General features: G+C 47.7%; 1 protein-coding gene across 2 annotated transcripts in view; it reads left to right on the forward strand.

Annotated features, from left to right (window-relative positions):
• LOC143776974 (estradiol 17 beta-dehydrogenase 5-like) overlaps positions 1–19,679 on the forward strand; it is a 47,109-nt gene that overhangs the window by 21,390 nt on the left and 6,040 nt on the right. For both annotated transcript variants that reach the window (XM_077266854.1, XM_077266852.1), the window contains exons 2-7: positions 10,451–10,618; positions 10,737–10,853; positions 15,431–15,508; positions 16,045–16,167; positions 16,272–16,381; positions 17,654–17,819. In XM_077266854.1, coding sequence (XP_077122969.1) covers positions 10,451–10,618; positions 10,737–10,853; positions 15,431–15,508; positions 16,045–16,167; positions 16,272–16,381; positions 17,654–17,819 — 762 coding nt within the window. The remainder of the gene's footprint in view (positions 1–10,450; positions 10,619–10,736; positions 10,854–15,430; positions 15,509–16,044; positions 16,168–16,271; positions 16,382–17,653; positions 17,820–19,679) is intronic.

A 19,679-nucleotide genomic window follows, 5' to 3' on the forward strand; every position in this document is an offset into this window, starting at 1 on the left:
TCGCCACGAAGGTACAAAATTTGCAAGATTTTGTTTGTCATGCACCTGTATCTGAGCCGAGAATTCCTTTGCCGGAATTTTTCTCGGGGAATAGATCTGGGTTTCAGAATTTTCGAAATAATTGCAAATTATTTTTGTCCCTGAAATCTCGCTCTGCCGGAGACCCTGCACAGCAGGTCAGGATTGTGATTTCCTTGCTCCGGGGCGACCCTCAAGACTGGGCTTTTTCATTGACACCAGGGGATCCTGCGTTGCTCAATGTGGATGCGTTTTTTCTGGCCTTGGGGTTGCTTTATGACGAACCTCATTTGGAGCTTCAGGCAGAAAAAACTTTGATGTCCCTATCTCAGGGGCAAGATGAAGCGGAAATTTATTGCCAAAGATTCCGTAAATGGTCTGTGCTTACTCAGTGGAATGAGTGCGCCCTGGCGGCGACTTTCAGAGAGGGTCTCTCTGATGCCATTAAGGATGTTATGGTGGGGTTCCCTGTGCCTGCGGGTCTGAATGAGTCCATGACAATGGCTATTCAGATCGATAGGCGTTTGCGGGAGCGCAAACCAGTGCACCATCTGGCGGTGTCCACTGAGAAATCGCCAGAGAGTATGCAGTGTGATAGAATTCTGTCCCGAAGCGAGCGGCAGAATTTTAGACGGAAAAATGGGTTGTGTTTCTATTGTGGTGATTCTACTCATGTTATATCAGCATGCTCTAAGCGCACTAAAAAGCTTGGTAAATCTGTTTCCATTTGCACCTTACCGTCTAAGTTTATTCTATCTGTGACCCTGATTTGCTCTTTGTCATCTATTACCACGGACGCCTATGTCGACTCTGGCGCCGCTTTGAGTCTTATGGATTGGTCCTTTGCCAAACGCTGTGGGTATGATTTAGAGCCTTTGGAGACTCCTATTCCTCTGAAGGGGATTGACTCCACCCCATTGGCTAATAATAAACCACAATACTGGACACAAGTAACTATGCGTATTAATCCGGATCACCAGGAGATTATTCGCTTTCTGGTGCTGTATAATCTACATGATGATTTGGTGCTAGGATTGCCTTGGCTGCAATCTCACAGCCCAGTCCTCGACTGGAGAGCTATGTCTGTGTTGAGCTGGGGATGTAAGGGGGCTCATGGGGATGTACCTGTGGTTTCCATTTCATCATCTATTCCCTCTGAAATTCCTGAGTTCCTGTCTGACTATCGTGACGTCTTTGAAGAATCTAAGCTTGGTTCGTTACCTCCGCACCGAGAGTGCGATTGTGCCATAGATTTAATCCCGGGTAGTAAATACCCAAAGGGTCGTTTATTTAATCTGTCTGTGCCTGAACATGCTGCTATGCGAGAATATATAAAGGAGTCCTTGGAAAAGGGACATATTCGTCCATCGTCATCTCCCTTAGGAGCCGGTTTTTTCTTTGTGTCAAAAAAAGACGGCTCTTTGAGACCATGTATTGATTATCGGCTTTTGAATAAAATCACTGTTAAATATCAATACCCATTGCCGTTGCTGACTGATTTGTTTGCTCGCATAAAGGGGGCCAAGTGGTTCTCTAAGATTGACCTTCGTGGGGCGTATAATTTGGTGCGAATCAGGCAGGGGGATGAGTGGAAAACCGCATTTAATACGCCCGAGGGCCACTTTGAGTATTTAGTGATGCCTTTTGGTCTTTCAAATGCTCCGTCAGTTTTCCAGTCCTTTATGCATGATATTTTTCGCGATTATTTGGATAAATTTATGATTGTGTATCTGGATGATATTCTGATTTTTTCGGATGACTGGGACTCTCATGTCCAGCAAGTCAGGAGGGTTTTTCAGGTTTTGCGGTCTAATTCTTTGTGTGTGAAGGGTTCTAAGTGTGTTTTTGGGGTACAGAGGATTTCCTTTTTGGGATATATTTTTTCCCCCTCTTCCATTGAAATGGATCCTGTCAAGGTTCAAGCTATTTGTGATTGGACGCAGCCCTCCTCTCTTAAGAGTCTTCAGAAATTTTTGGGCTTTGCTAACTTTTATCGTCGATTTATTGCTGGTTTTTCGGATATTGCTAAGCCATTGACCGATTTGACTAAGAAGGGTGCTGATGTTGCTGATTGGTCCCCTGATGCTGTGGAGGCCTTTCGGGAGCTTAAGCGCCGTTTTTCCTCTGCCCCTGTGTTGCGTCAGCCTGATGTTGCTCTACCTTTTCAGGTTGAGGTCGACGCTTCTGAGATCGGAGCTGGGGCAGTGTTGTCGCAGAAAAGTTCTGACTGCTCCGTGATGAGGCCTTGTGCCTTCTTTTCCCGTAAATTTTCGCCCGCTGAGCGGAATTATGATGTTGGGAATCGGGAGCTTTTGGCCATGAAGTGGGCTTTTGAGGAGTGGCGCCATTGGCTTGAGGGGGCCAGACATCAGGTGGTGGTATTGACTGACCACAAAAATTTGATTTATCTTGAGACCGCCAGGCGCCTGAATCCTAGACAGGCGCGCTGGTCATTATTTTTCTCTCGGTTTAATTTTGTGGTGTCATACCTACCGGGTTCTAAGAATGTTAAGGCGGATGCCCTTTCTAGGAGTTTTGAGCCTGACTCGCCTGGTAACTCTGAGCCCACAGGTATCCTTAAAGATGGAGTGGTATTGTCAGCCGTTTCTCCAGACCTGCGGCGGGCCTTGCAGGAGTTTCAGGCGGATAGACCTGATCGTTGCCCACCTGATAAACTGTTTGTTCCTGATGATTGGACCAGTAGAGTCATCTCTGAGGTTCATTCTTCTGCGTTGGCAGGTCATCCTGGCATTTTTGGTACCAGGGATTTGGTGGCAAGGTCCTTCTGGTGGCCTTCCCTGTCACGAGATGTGCGAGGCTTTGTGCAGTCTTGTGACGTTTGTGCTCGGGCCAAGCCTTGTTGTTCTCGGGCTAGTGGATTGTTGTTGCCCTTGCCTATTCCTAATAGGCCTTGGACGCACATCTCGATGGATTTTATTTCAGATCTGCCTGTTTCTCAGAAGATGTCTGTCATCTGGGTGGTGTGTGACCGTTTCTCTAAGATGGTCCATTTGGTTCCTCTGCCCAAGTTGCCTTCTTCTTCCGAGTTGGTTCCTCTGTTTTTTCAAAATGTTGTTCGTTTGCATGGTATTCCTGAGAATATCGTTTCTGACAGAGGGACCCAATTCGTGTCTAGATTTTGGCGGGCATTCTGTGCTAGGATGGGCATAGATTTATCTTTCTCGTCCGCTTTCCATCCTCAGACGAATGGCCAGACCGAGCGGATTAATCAGACCCTGGAGACATATCTGAGGTGTTTTGTGTCTGCTGACCAGGATGATTGGGTTGCTTTTTTGCCATTGGCGGAGTTCGCTCTCAATAATCGGGCCAGCTCTGCCACTTTGGTGTCCCCGTTTTTCTGTAATTCGGGGTTTCATCCTCGATTTTCCTCTGGTCAGGTGGAATCTTCGGATTGTCCTGGAGTGGATGCTGTGGTGGAGAGATTGCATCAGATCTGGGGGCAGGTGGTGGACAATTTGAGGTTGTCCCAGGAGAAGACTCAGCTTTTTGCCAACCGCCACCGTCGTGTTGGTCCTCGGCTTTGTGTTGGGGATTTGGTGTGGTTGTCTTCTCGTTTTGTCCCTATGAGGGTCTCTTCTCCTAAGTTTAAGCCTCGGTTCATCGGCCCGTATAAGATATTGGAGATTCTTAACCCTGTTTCCTTCCGTTTGGACCTCCCTGCATCCTTTTCTATTCATAACGTTTTTCATCGGTCATTATTGCGCAGGTATGAGGTACCTGTTGTGCCTTCCGTTGAGCCTCCTGCTCCGGTGTTGGTTGAGGGTGAGTTGGAGTACGTTGTGGAGAAAATCTTAGACTCTCGTGTTTCCAGACGGAGACTCCAGTATCTGGTCAAGTGGAAGGGATACGGCCAGGAGGATAATTCTTGGGTGAATGCATCTGATGTTCATGCCTCTGATCTGGTTCGTGCCTTTCATAGGGCCCATCCTGATCGCCCTGGTGGTTCTGGTGAGGGTTCGGTGCCCCCTCCTTGAGGGGGGGGTACTGTTGTGAATTTGGATTCTGGGCTCCCCCGGTGGCTACTGGTGGAATTGAACTGGTGTCTTCATCTTCTCTGTTCACCTGTTCCCATCAAGATGTGGGAGTCGCTATATAACCTTGCTGCTCTGTTAGTTGCTTGCCGGTCAACAATGTTATCAGAAGCCTCTCTGTGCTTGTTCCTGCTCCTAGACAACTACTAGATAAGTTGGACTCTTGTCCATGTTTGTTTTTGCATTTTTGTTCCAGTTCACAGCTGTAGTTTTGTTACTGTGTCTGGAAAGCTCTTGTGAACAGGAATTGCCACTCTGGTGTTATGAGTTAATGCCAGAGTTTTAAAGTAATTTCTGGATGGCGTTTTGATAGGGTTTTCAGCTGACCATGAAAGTGTCCTTTCTGTCTTCTGCTATGTAGTAAGTGGACCTCAAATTTGCTAAACCTATTTTCATGCTGCGTTTGTTATTTCATCTTAATTCACCGCCAATACATGTGGGGGGCCTCTGTCTCCTTTCGGGGTATTTCTCTAGAGGTGAGCTAGGACTAATATTTTCCTCTGCTAGCATTATTTAGTCCTCCGGCTGGTGCTGGGCATCTAGAATCAACGTAGGCATGCTACCCGGCCACTGCTAGTTGTGCGTTAGGTTTAGTTCATGGTCAGCTCAGTTTCCATCTTCCAAGAGCTAGTTCCTATATATGCTGATGCTATGATCTCTTGCCATTGAGATCATGACATGCACCATTATTACCGCTTATTGCACCGGACGTCCCCCACTGACAGACAGGGCCACGGACCGGGGCTAGCCACCGTGACAACCCCAGGACTGAGACCTAGAGGCCCGGCTCCGGGTACCCCTAGGCCCTGCGGCGGTGTGGGGGCGCTCCAAACTTGGCGTCACGAACAGGATCTACTTAAGCCTGAAGAATCAGGTCATGTGTGCCTTGGAACTGTGATTTACTGTGCTTGGACTGTACTTTATTGAAAAGACTGTGTGCTGTGCCATTTGCCGCCAAAATTCGCCATTGCTGCGCACGGAGGGAGGAGCCTTAGCTTCGTGGGCGGAACCAGCCAAAAGAAGCGCGGAACGGAAAGCGCGGTAAGGCGCCAACCCCGGAAGAGGAACTCTGTCCTCCGGCAGGTTAGTGGGAGGAAGGTACAGCCATGTCCGAGTCGGGAGGAGAGGAGGTGGCAGCCGCGGACGCAGGGGCAGCTCCGGTCCACGCAGCGGGCGAAGCCGCGGCCCTAATACCACCACCGGTTGCCGCAGAACCCGCTGTTCCCCTCAGCCAGTCGGACACTGCCGCTAACACAAAAGCCATAATGCCCTTTTCTATGCCGTACCTGCCCGGAGCGGCCTGGCTCCCACGATACTCTGGGGAGTCGCATACATTCACTGACTTTAAGGAAGGGCTCTGCAGCCTGCTCGAGTTCTATCCCCTGACAGAGCCCCAGAAGGTTCATATGATAATCGGCCAACTCTTTGGGGCGGCTCTGAGAGAATTGAAATCCTGGCCCGCTGAGGATAAAGGAACTGCACAACAGATTTTTGCCAAGCTTAAAGCCACCTTTGATACTCGCACTGCTACGGAAATTAAACTGACTTTTTATGGATGCAAACAGAGGCCACAGGATAGCTTGCGGGACTATGCCCTTAATCTCCAGGAGGCGATGCGGGCCATTAAGCAGAGTGACCCCGGCAGCATGCAGGATGAGGATAAACTTCTGAAGGAGCGGTTCATTGAGGGGCTCCTGTGCAGTCACCAGCGGGACCAATTGCACTTCCTGGCCATGCAAAATCCAGACTTGACTTTTGCGCAGTTTAAAGATAAAGCTATCCAGGCATTGCAGGAGCGGCAGCCCAGCCGCGCAATACCATCCAGGCGCCCCGCTCTCACATACCACCAGGAGGTGGCATCAGATACCCCAGTTGCCGCGGAGGCCGACGCCCAGAGCTTCGAGGACGACTCCCCTGCAGGACTCCGTCTTCAGATGCAGGAGCTGACCAAGAGCGTTGCTGCCCTAGCCCGGACGGTGCAGTCCCTACAGGAGGCCCCCAAGAAAAAGATCCAGCTAGCCTCCGGACCAGAGGATGTTCCCTGGACGCGACAGAAGAGGACCCCACCGACCAGAGGCCGGGACAGCGATCGTTTCCATCAGGACGGACGACCCATCTGCCGCCGATGTCACCAGGTGGGCCATCTTGCAAGGTACTGTCCTTTAAACGAGCAACCCCTGGGGCAAAGGGCCAACCCCCAGGAGTAGGACGGTCAGGCCCGCAGCATTGGAGAACCAAGTATATTGGAGGACGACCAGTTCTCCCTGTAGTGATTGATGGAATCCCCTTGAATGCTTTGCTGGACACCGGTTCTCAGGTGACGACTATACCTTACGTGCTCTACAAACGGTATTGGGAGGACGCTGATATTACTCGTGGCCCTGACGATGATTTCACCATAATCGCCAGTAATGGTCAGCCGTTGCCACAAGTGGGGTATAAGGAGGTCACCATCAAAGTGGGGCGGGTGGAATTGAAAGCCCAAGGGATTGTGATTGTTGATATTGATCGTCGAGAATGTAATCCCATGATGACTCTTGGTACTAATGTTATAGAAAATTGTCTTGCAGAAGTGATTGTTTTGTTGCAACAGGTGGCAGAAACCGCTGGCCACAGTGAGCAACGTGCCCTGCAGAAGGAAATCAGAGCTCTGATGCAGAGACAGCAGGTAGAGCTGACTGGTGGTGAGATTGGTCGTGTCACTGTGAGTGATTCAAACCCCATCGCGATACCCCCCAAGAGTGAAATGTTAATATGGTGTAGAGCAGCCATAGGCCTCAGGGGTAAGGACTACCAGGCCTTGGTAGAACCCGTATATTCAGACAATAGGCCTACTGTTCTGACAGCCCGGGGGGTGGTCGACGTCCGTCAGGGGAGAGTGCCCGTACATGTCCTCAATTGTGGGGAGGAAGAGGTCCACCTAACCAAGTATACCACGCTCGCCAAACTGTTCACTGTCAATAATAGTGTAATACAGACACCTGAACCCTTGGTCCCGTCAAACGTGGTGGAGAACAAAGGTTCTGCAGAGCACTCGAAAGACTGGTGTCGGGAATTGCATGTGGGCACTGACTCTACCCCAGCTCATCAAATACAAGGGGCTTACAGGGTGGTACACGAGTACGAACAGGTATTCAGCAACCACCCCGTACCATCCTCAAACCAACGGGATGTGCGAGAAGATGAACCAGGTAGTAATCGATTTATTGAAGACCTTGCCTGTGGAGGAACGGAACCTGTGGCCGACGAAGTTGCCTGATCTGGTGGATATGTACAACCACATCCCAGTAAGTTCCACCAACTGTACTCCAGCGTACCTGATGCGAGGAAGGTCTAGTCGGTTACCCGTTGATCTGGACATGGGGGTCCTAGTACCCGAAGATACCTCGCCGGAGGCAGATTGGGATACAGAAAGGCAGCGAAGATACCGCGAAGTACAGGAGTGTGTGGAGAGAAGTCTCGCCCAGGCTAGGCAGAAACAAGAAAGGGACTACAATCAACACGCTCCTGCGATTCCCCTGTCACCTGGTGAGCAAGTGCTTAAACGAAAGAGGAGGTTACACAAGCTCGATGACCAATGGGAAGCGGAACCGTATACCATCTTGCCATCCGACTTCGACAACACTAAGGTCTGTCTCATCAGCAAGGACAGAGGGGAGACCTCGACAGCGGTATCCAGGGATCACCTTAAGGTCTGCCCCGACAAGTTGAAAGAGAGGGGCACGGCCCCAGAAATCTCCCCGCCGGTGGAAAAGGAGAAAATGTTCCATACTGTCCTTGGTGACTTTCCCCAGTCCTGGACTCAGATAAACCAAGCCGTTGTGGTACCTGTCGTAATGTTTCAACAGCCGGACCCGCCAGAAACAATGGTGGTACCAGATCATCTGGCTCCACTACCTCAACAAACCTTACCTGATGAAGCCCTGCCAACCGTTGAACCGACAAATCCTCCCTCTGCTGTCGGTGAATCTGCTGTACCCACTGTTGATAGCAGCAGCTCTGAGAGCCCTAACCTGCCAGTGCTACCCCGACTCACTAGAAGTGTAGCTAGAAGACAGTGCACTACACCAGCGGTAGCAAGCATAGCGGGCCCTGTTAGGCCAATAGCAACCCCTGTGCTGCGAAGGTCCACACGCAGCACTCAAAACCAAACTCCCCTCCGCTACAAACCTTGGAGGTATTAATAAGGGTTGCTCTTTAGTTAAGAATGATTTTTGTGTGTATTTTTGTTACAGGTTTTAAATGGACAATAGAGTAATGGACGGTGAATTGCTCAAAAACTTTCATAAGGGGGGACCCCTTTGTTTACCCGGGGTCCCCGCTGTTTCAACCACTGAACTGAGAGACATAAACTGTGCATGACCTAACTTTTGCAACGTTCAAGAATCCTCACTTCCCGTAAACGGAAGCATTGTTATGTTCAATTGTTATGCTATTTCAAAAATTTGTGTGTTTTCTGTTAACATGTATTATTGTTCTTGTTTTCCCAGTCCCGGAGTACTGGATTTAACCGGGGGGGAGTGCAGCACCCCAGAGTCCTGGTTGTTGCAGTACTGTGGCTCCGCCACTATGGGGAGCTGTGGTACGTCTGATTGCACTAAAGGAGTTTCTCTGACCAGGTAACACCTCACTACACTTCACACTCCGGCCACCAGGGGGGGCGGTCCTATCTAGTAGGCCACTCCTCACACTATGGTAAAACTGGGGGTTGGACAGGAAGACAGGGAGAAGTAGCTGGGAAGAGCTAGTGAGAGGACCTGTCAGGGATGGGATCCTGGCAGACTCTTCAGAGCAGAACTAACCAGTGCACAACGGGAATACAGTAAAGAAGTATTGGGACCAGAAGGAGTCGTGCTGTTAGACCGAGGCAACATCCTTCTGAGGCGCAAACAGTCGGTGGCCGGAACGCCGAGCAAGTAAGAGACTTTAAGTACACTGCAAACCACGGCCGGACAGCTAATTACAGGTTGGCTGTCCCACTTAACACCTAAGCAGACAACGGAGGCAGCTGTGGGAGAGGGGCGACTCTAGGGTCCCGGAAGAACTCCAGGCCTACCCCGTCATACGGGTGCGTCCTACCATATCACCTGGAGGACGAAGAGAACGAACAAATAGAGACAGACAGAAACAGTTGTGAGGACTATCCCGGGAGCTCAGCAGGGAAGAACTACAACACCCAGCGCTAGAAGGTAGACACTGATTCCCACCTGTAAAGAGGACTCCTGATGTGCCTTTGGACCGGCCGGTCTCTGACAACCCAGTTAACAGCGCTCTGGACTGAGGTCTCCAAAACCTTCAGTAAAGAGGTAGACTGCAACCTGGTTTCCTCGTTATTTACCGCGACTTGCACCCCACAACTGCACCATTATTACCGCTTATTGCACCGGACGTCCCCCACTGACAGACAGGGCCACGGACCGGGGCTAGCCACCGTGACAACCCCAGGACTGAGACCTAGAGGCCCGGCTCCGGGTACCCCTAGGCCCTGCGGCGGTGTGGGGGCGCTCCAATTACAACACAGGCACCAGCTGATGAATACTCCTATCAGCGGCGTCTGCTCTCGCTGTTATCAGAGACAGCGGGCATAGGCTGATGGGATTAGTACTTTTTAGTAAACGTTTTACCGCCGATCACAGCTGCTGAGAATCGCATCTCTCTGAGTGGTGGTAATAATCTTAACGCCGATCAGAGCCGCTGGTGTTTTTCGTGCTGTCCCGCATGCAGATGAAAGCGTGGAAAATTTGCAACGTTTGGGGTGCTGAACCCAAACAGTAACACGGGCTTCCTGGAGAAGTCCATGTTTGGGGTCCGTGGCCGAACAGTAATTGTTCGGTGCGAACTCCGAACTTTACTATTCGGGTTCGCCCATCACTACTTTCGAATCAGCGATAATATATTTTAGGAGGTAATCCCTTTCCTGGACCAGAAAAATTGCAGGTGGCTGACATTTTGTTGCATTCCTACGATACGGATCACCAAAGATTCGGACTTTGGTGTATCGGAAATTTTTTAGAAGTTTTTGGAAACATTTGAACCAATTCATGCGTGTCTACAAAATATTACCATACAGTGCTCAAATAATACCAACATACAGTAACCAAGTAATAAAACCAAATAATACCGCTATCAGGTTTATATTATGACATGTATTGGTTATAAGACAGAGGTGCCATTATATATGAAGTTCATCCTTCATCCTGTGCCATCTGGACGCACATCCCCTAAGGCTCACCCTGAATGTGCCGTACTGTTTGTTTCTCAGAAACTGATATAACAAGTTGGAACATCTCCATGTACAATAAGAAGCTTCACAACCTTTTTCCTCATCCCTAATAACACATTTGTCCTTTTTCATGGGTCAATTCCTTGTTTTTTTGAAGGTTCCCAAGAGTCAAGGGGAGGAATGTGTGAAATTGGCCCTTGATGTTGGTTACCGCCACATTGACTGTGCATCGATATATGGCAACGAGGTCGAAGTCGGCCGAGCGATCAGGGCAAAGATTGCAGATGGCACCTTGAAGCGGGAAGATGTTTTCTATACGAGCAAGGTGACAATATATTAGGAGTATCTACTGGGTAGATAATTCGAGACAGAACCATGACTTTATAATTGTAGATCACACTGTTATTAGAGAATGACAAATCCATAATATGTGACTTTTTTAGTTGTGGCTGACTGACCAAAGTCCTGAACGGGTCCGTCCTGCCCTCGAGAAATCCCTGAGAGATCTAGGGTTGGACTACGTTGACCTGTTCCTCATTCACAACCCTATGGAACTCAAGGTGGGCATGACTGAAAAATTAATATGGTTTCATAACAAATTTATTTTTTGTGGTTATTGTTCACCCTTTTGTTCTTAAACAGCCCTTGAGACTCATTTTTTTAAGCTTGTCAGATGTAGAAGATGATTTCTACCATGATTCTTCTAAGATAGAGGCAGAAAAAGCTGAATTATTCCCAGCCTAGGAAAAGAATAGCTCAAATGATTTCTGTAAAGACCTAAAACTTAAATTTTACTCAATATGAATGAAATTGTGTTGAAATTTGTGAATAAGCGGAACCCAGCAAAATAAAGCAATTTGTGATTGCACTTTGCGTTAATCACCTACAATGCCTGTTGGCATTTTACAAATTGCTGAGAAAGCTTACATGGTCATGGGTGCAGCTGACATAATGCTTGACAGCTATCACATCATGTGGTATAGCACAGACAGTCACGAAGGACTGTCATAGCCAGTATAAAAGCAAAAGTAGGAAATGCAGCAGCCAATTTGCTGTGAATCTGGATAGTGAGAGAACGACACAGCTGAGCAATAAAAATATGAAGGAAAAGCCATAAAACACTGAAGAAGCTGAACAGATAAGTAAAGAACAATTACAATCTGTTTACCCATAGTCATATATACTGTATGGAAGACATTTTTAAGTACAGTATGTATTTACATTTAAAAGTGTGAAAAGGGTTGGATTCAGTCCTAGGAGACCTCAGAGTGTTAAACACATGTTTTCAGGGCAATTTGTCTAAAAAAAATTCTGTAAATTGAGCGAAGTTGACAAATTAGTAGACAAATTAGAATTTCAAAACATTCATAATATTGATTAATTAGAAGAAAACTGGATGATTTCTGGTGAGATAAATGGTAAGGATGAAAAAATCTAATGAAAATTTAATTTGGCAGAGTCATGTAAATTAACCCATGAAATTTGATTAGCATCAAATGTATTTAATGTAAACCTAAATATATATAATTATGTTCTAAGGTCTCTCGATAATCCAGAACACCATAAACATAGGTTGCCTAACTCCGGGTTCGGTCGCTTTCTTCTCTCTAGTCACAGATTCAACCTCCATAGACTAAGCTACACAACGTCATGACACAAACTGAGGTCTTGTCATTAGGAAGTGCTGTACATGATTTTCAAGAGACTACACAGGTGACTGGACAGATTTAGATGACCAAATTGGAGTGGGGTTCCATGGAGGAATGGGTCAAGGGCTAGGCGAGTATAATTTTTTGTAAACCCTTCCCGACCCTGTATAGACCAGCACAATTATTATATATTCACTCTATGTAAATCACAAAAAACTCAGATCCAGCCAATCCAAAATTTTTTAGGAAAATTTGGGGAGAATTTGACACGCCTCAAACCGAATCTCTCATCTAAAGTAAATGTAATAAAAATTAATTCCAAAAGTTTAAATTTCTGATTTCCCTCACGGAAACCTGGATTCAGGACTCTGACACTGTCTCTCCTGCTGCCATTTCCCATGGTGGCTTACAATTCTCACATTCCCCGATACCCACAAACAAACATGGTGGTGGAGTCGGTATACTCATTTCCCCACAATGCACTTTCCAGGTCATCCCCCCATTTCCATCACTCTCATTCCCTTCTTTTGAGGTCCACACCATCAGGCTCTTTCGTCCCCTCTCCCTCAGAGTAGCGGTCATATACCGGCCCCCAGGCTCACCCACCCAGTTCCTTGACCACTTCTCAGCCTGGCTGCCGCACTTCATGTCCTCAGAACTCCCAACCCTTATCCTGGGAGATTTCAACATCCCCATTTACAGCCCCACTTCCACATCTGCATCCCAGCTTCTATCACTAACCACTTCTCTAGGTCTCTCACAGCTCTCAACCTCTAAAACACAAAAAGATGGTAAAACCCTTGACCTGGTCTTTGTCTGGCTCTGTTCAATCTCCTACCTAGATAACTCACCGCTTCCTCTCTCTGACCACAACATTCTCTCCTTCATGCTCACAAATCCTCGCTCACCCCAGCACACTCCTACCTACCATACATTCAGAAATCTACATGCTGTTAATCCTCACGCACTTTCAGACTCCCTACACTCATAATTGTCCCCAATCTCTTCTTTTTCCTGTCCTGATCTGGCTGTACATCACTACAACGACACTCTTAGAAGCACCCTTGACCAAGTAGCTCCCGTCACCCTTAGAACCTCCAAACACAGAGTGAAACAGCCCTGGCTCACATCGCAAACCTGATTTCTCCAGCGATGCTCTAGGTGTGCTGAACGCTTATGGAGAAAAACACGCACACCAGAAGACTTCATACACTTCAAATTTATGTTAAGGACCTATAACTCTGCCCTTCACCTCTCCAAACAGACCTACTTCACCACCCTGATCTCCTCACTATCCAACAACCCCAAGAAACTTTTTGACACCTTTCACTCCCTCCTCAGGCCAAAAGCACAAGCCCCTATCACAGACATTTGTGCTGATGACCTGGCCTCCCACTTTATAGAGAAAATAGACAATATCCGTCAGGAAATCTGCTCCCAGACACCAAGTGCAGTGACTCCCATCCCTCCCTGCATCTCCCCTGGCTCACTCTCCACATTCGATCCCATCACAGAAGAAGAAGTCTCCAAGCTCCTCTTCTCGTTCAACTACATGCACCACCGACCCCATTCCCTCACACCTCCTCCAGTCTCTCTCTCCAGTCATCACAACTCACCTAACTACAATCTTTAATCTCTCCCTCTCCTCTGGCATTTTCCCCTCCTCCTTCAAACACTCTATCATTACTCCATTACTAAAGAAACCCACCCTCGACCCATCCTGCACAAACAACTACAGACCAGTCTCCAATCTCCCCTTCATCTCTAAACTCTTGGAGCGCCTGATCTACTCCTGCCTTACCTGTTACCTCTCCACTCACTCCCTCCTAGACCCTTCACAGTCCGGTTTCCGCCCCCTACATTCGACAAACTCCACTCATCAAAGTGACCTTCTGACAGCAAAATATAATAGTGACCACTCTCTGCCTCTCTGCTCATTCTTCTCGACCTTTCTGCAGCTTTCGACACTGTTGACCACCCTCTCCTACTCTCTAGGCTCCAGTCACTAGGCATTAAGGACACTGCTCTCTCCTGGTTCTCCTCCTACCTTTCTGACCGCTCCTTCAGTGTTCTGTTCTCTGGCTCCACTTCATCTCCTCTTCCTCTCACTGTCGGGGTACTCCAGGGCTCAGTCCTTGGCCCCCTTCTCTTCTCCCTTCACACAGCCCCAATTGGACAGACCATCAGCAGATTTGGCTTTCAGTACCAACTTTATGCTGATGACACACAACTTTACACGTCATCCCCTGGGCTTACTCCCGCTGTACTACAGAACGCCAATGACTGTCTGTCTGCAGTCTCCAACATCATGTCCGCTCTCTATCTGAAACTCAATCTCTCCAAAACTGAACTTCTTCTACTCCCGCCGTCTACTAACCTCCCTAAATCTGACATTTCCCTCTCCGTGGGTGGCACCATAATAACACCCCGGCAGCAGGCACGCTGTCTGGGTGTTATGTTTGACTCCGATCTCTCCTTCACCTACCACATACAATCTCTTGCCCGCTCGTGCCGCTTACACCTAAAGAACATCTCTAGAATCCGCCCTTTTCTCACCATGGAGACAACAAAAACCCTCACTGTCGCCCTGATCCACTCCCGCCTGGACTACTGCAACTCTCTATTAATTGGCCTCCCCGTCACGTGACTTTCCCCTCTCCAGTCTATCCTTAATGCAGCAGCCAGGGTCGTCCATCTGGCTAATCGTTACTCGGACGTGTCCGCTCTTCGCCAGTCGTTACACTGGCTGCCCATTCATTACAGGATACAATTCAAAGTACTTGTTCTCACCCACAAAGCTCTCCAAAGTGCGGCACCCCCTTACATCTCCTCCCTCATTTCTGTCTATCGGCCCAACCAACCACTGCACTCTGCAAATGACTTCCGACTAACCTCTGCACTAATCCGTACCTCCCACTCCCGACTCCAAGACTTTGCCCGTGCTGCGCCAATCCTCTGGAATGCTCTACCCCAAAATATTAGGACCATCCACAACTTGCATAGTTTTAGGCGTTCGCTCAAAACATATTTGTTCAGAGCGGCCTATCACGTTCCCTAATCAAAGTAATTTTATGTTTGTGTGTGTGTGTAGCCCATTCACTATCCCCATCTATCCCCAACCCCCTGAAGATGGCTGGACCATCATTGGAAATACATCATTGTAAATACACACCTGTACTTTGTATCTCCCCACCTCATTGTAGATTGTAAGCTCTCACGAGCAGGGTCGGCTTATTTCACTTTAATTATTGTATTGTTAACGTTGTTACTTATGACTGTTGTGTTTGAAACTGTAAAGAGCTGCGGAATATGTTGGCGCTATATAAAGATTATTATTATTATTCTGATTATGATAATTTCATGATACAGATGCATTTTTCATCATTCGTATGTTTTTCTTTCTCTGGTTTAAATTTCTTGGCAATTTTTGACAATTTTACATTCCAATTTCCAATATATTAAATATTTATTTTCTAAACATTGAAAAGCCAGGTGATGATCGATATCCCACAGATGAAAATGGAAAAGTGATTTATCACAACACAGATATCCGGGATACGTGGAAGGTAGAACGTTTAATGCTTTCTTCACTTAGCATTAAGAAAAGCAAAATTGACAAATTTTCCAAAATCTTTGAAAATAATTGAAAGTGTCCACACTGTACCTGTATGTCATCGTCTGGGTAGGGCTTGGACATACAATTCAAAGGAACTAAATATGTTTGTAAATGCTCAATGGGTCTTGAAATCTGATTGGCATTTCCCAATGGAACACTTACCCAAAACCCTAAAGGGTAGTAGAATAAGTTCCATGAAGAAGGGGCATTCTTGATATCGAACTTAGGCTCTTGTAGTATTAGGGGTCCAAAAGGACCCTCCTCACTGTATGAAAAAACCAATACCATGAAAGATGTGCATTAGGAGGAGAACTTGCTACATATTTTCATTCTCTTTTTCTGAAAGTCATTGGCCATTGACCGAGATATTTCGAACCATTGACCAACTTTTTAGGCAACATTTTTTATTTGTGTTGCATTAATAGAAAGTTTGAATCCTTAGAGTCCCAAAAATTTACAAGCATGTCATGTATCTACGACTCGCAGGCAATGGAGGAGTGCAAAGATTCCGGGTTGGCCAAATCAATTGGAGTTTCGAGCTTCAACCGGCGGCAGCTAGAGCTAATCCTGAACATGGAAGGATTGAAATACAAACCAGTCTGTAACCAGGTAATCCATATTAATGACCAATAAAATTGATGCCCCATGTTGTCATCTTTGCCCATTTTTCTCTTAAAATGTCAGAGTTGTAGGAACTTTTGTTTTTTCCTCAGGTGGAATGTCACATCTATCTTAATCAGAGCAAATTGTCGGGGTTCTGCAAGTCACATGACATCGTTTTGGTGGCGTTTGGTGTTTTGGGATCCAGTCGAGATGTCAGTTGGTAAATTAAAGCAATGAAATAATTATTCCGTTGGGGTCATGAAGTTGGGCTCATGGAGAATATAGAACAATCTACAGCATCGTATAGCGTATGTGAGTCGCCCCGCGGGCTAGGGGTACTCGGTACCGGGTCCTGCTGTTCACAGGGGGATGTCACGTGGCTACGACCTATCCGTAGCCCAGGGCGCCCATGTAAAAGGGAAAGGTCTTTAAAGGGATAGAGTTTATGTTCGTGACGCCACCCATGGTATTCGGTCAGGGTGACCGACGCTGCTTTAAGGGGTCTGCTGGGGTGATGTTATGGCAGCTAGATGGCATACCTTCCCACAGGTGAAGTATATCCCCAGGGCTTCCCGATGTGTAGATGGTGGTATGGTGAATGGAGCAGTGAAGAACGAGGACACAAGGTTGCAGTCTCTTTACCTTTACTGAAGACTTCAGCATCCACAGTCCAGAGCACCAGACCACAGGGTAGGCAGAGTCTGGCCGGTTTGGAGGCAAGTCCAGAGTCCCCTTGTCCAGGTGGAAATCAGTAGCCTTCCCTTGCGCTGCGGTGGTGTAGTCCCTTACTGCCTATGGCTACACATAAGGGTCTCACAGATGCGATGCTTCGCTCTCTGTCCCCCGTATAGGATAGAACAAAACCCGTATGACTGGTGACTTGAGCCTGTTTATAGGGTCTCTTAGATAACCCTGCTCTGTAGGTGTCACCGTGCCTCCTGGGTGTAGGTGCGGACAGGTAACCTGCAATTAGCTGTCCTGCTGGTCTCTGAAATAAGGTGTAGAGGTCCTTACTCCCTCGGTGTTCCGGCTACTGGGATTTTGCGCCTCAGAAGGAGACAGCTTGAGCGGGGCTGGTCCCCTTCTGGTATTCTCTCCTTTGCTTCGACTTCCTTCACGCTCGATGCAATACAGTTCTGCCTTTCAATGTCTCTTTCTGGGAGCTGCAGCTCTGAGGACATGCACAGCTCCGTTAACCTTCTGTCCTCCTCAGACTCTGGTCTGGAACTAACTAACTTTCCCTACAGACTACCAGTTATATAAGTTATATACATATATGGGGAGTGACCTAATAAATAGGAGCAAAAGCTCCCCCTGGTGGCCTGGAGTGTGAAATGTGTTGCATGTTTGTGATACCTGGATGCAGTTATCCTTCTTTGCCTCCAAACGTAGCATCACTCTTCCCTGGAGGAAAGCAATACCGCTGCGACGACCAGGACCCTGGGGCGCCGCATATGGAGATGTCATCTCTAACCCTAACCTTCTCCTCCAGGATAGATCAAGACAGTCCTTATGTCCTTCAAGATCCAGTCTTGATTGAAGTTGCTAAAAAATATGGACGAACGCCGGCTCAGGTGGCAGAGAGGTATCTTCTGCAACGAGACATTGTGGTGCTCGCTAAAAGTTTCACACCAGAAAGGATCAAGGAGAACTTCCAGGTAGATGCAAGAAAACTTCTCTCCCATTTATGTCAATGAGTAACTATCAAAAAGTTTAAAACATTTTTCAAATGTAAATTATTTTACTTGTTCTCTTGTACAACTAATAGGTTCTAACATTCTCCTTTGTGGTTCTCCTCTTGTCTGAAGGCTTTTAATATTTTAGTCAGTCATATATTTTGGTCACCTACAGATCATAAAATCTGCTGTAATCCCGAGTGGCAGTCATCCTGATGGCCTTAGATTTCCAAACACATACCGTATTTTTCGCTTTGTAAGACGCTCCGGATTATAAGACGCACCCCAAATTTTGAGGAGAAAAATAGGAAAAAACTTTTTTTAATAAATTGAGGGGGCTTCTTATAATCCATGCGTCTTATTGCTTACCAGGGGTTGTGGCTGCGGTGGATCAGGGTCCCAGGGTCGTTGCTGGAGGCAGGAGTGGAGCATTGCTGCAGGCTGGGATGATGGGGTCTGCAGGGGGGCTTCGGTGCTGCATGGGGGCTGCTGTGCTGCAGGCTGGGATGAGGGGTGCTGCAGGGGGCTCTGGTGCTGCAGGGGGCTCTGGTACTACAGGGGGCTGTGGTGCTGCAGGGCTGTCTCCAGTACTGCAGGGCTGTCTCCAGGGCTGTCTCCGGTGCTGCGGGGGGCTCTGGCAACATTTTGTGAAAGACCAGAGCCCCCAGCAGTTCGTCCATGCGTTCCTATATGACTGACTCCGGGAAAATGGCCGCCGGAATCTCGAGAGATGAGATCTCAGTGCTGAAATCTCATCTCCCGAGATTCCGGCGGCCATTTTCCAGGAGTTAGTCATACTAGAACGCATGGACGAACTGCCGGGGGGCTCTGGTCTTTCACAAAATGTCGCCAGAGCCCCTCGCAGCACCGGAGCCTCCAGCATCACCCGGGGCAGCAGCGGACAACCCCGGCAGTGGCGGCAGGTGACAGCGGCGGCGGGCGACAGCGGCGGCGGGCGGTAGCAGCGGCGGACACCCCCTCATCCCAGCCTGTAATGGTAAGCGGTATATCCGCTTTGTTAGACGCACCCACATTTCCCCCCCAAATTTGGGGGAAATAAAGTGCGTCTTACAAAGCGTAAAATACGGTAATTTTGCCAAACACAAATCTGGTATTAAGTTCACATTATATCATCCCTCAAAAATGTGTCCGCTTGACCCGGCCTAATAATGAGCACATTTTTTTCAATAGGGGACTGAGATAAGTAACTGCAGATGCCTCTGCTGCTGGTTATTTAATTGGCAATGAAACTTAGAACGGGTAAAAATCCGAGCCATCCAATCTTTACTTCTCCATTTTGGGACTTCAAGGAGGAGATGTGCTGTCCTCTTGCACATAGTTCCCAAATATCTATGGAGCGCCCCCACACCGCCGCAGGGCCGAGGGGTACCCGGAGCCGGGCCTCTGGGATCTCAGTCCTGGGGTTGTCACGGTGGCTAGACCCGGTCCGCGGCCCTGTCTGTCAGTGGGGGACGTCCGTTGCGAATAGGTGCTGTTAACGGTGGTATAGCGGTGCAGTTGTGGGGTGCAGGTCGCGGTAAATAACGAGGACACCAGGTTGCAGTCTCTTTACCTCATAGATAGACATAGTATTTTATTCATAGTTACACATGGAGATTTTGGCTTGGTAGCACCTTAGTTATGGTCCACATTAAGAACATGTACAGCTAATGGTTTATGTGGTACGCTCCTCTATTAATCCTGGTGTCTTTCTTTACACTCTTGTGTTTTGTACACGGGTATTTACAGATAACGTGTTCATGTGTTTTTGTATCATGTCTATTTTATTGGTCTTTTTTGTATAAGTGTTTTTTGTAACTAATAAATTTATCGCTTTTATAT

Source organism: Ranitomeya variabilis, chromosome 5 (genome assembly GCF_051348905.1).
Source record: "Ranitomeya variabilis isolate aRanVar5 chromosome 5, aRanVar5.hap1, whole genome shotgun sequence".
Lineage (NCBI taxonomy): Eukaryota > Metazoa > Chordata > Amphibia > Anura > Dendrobatidae > Ranitomeya > Ranitomeya variabilis.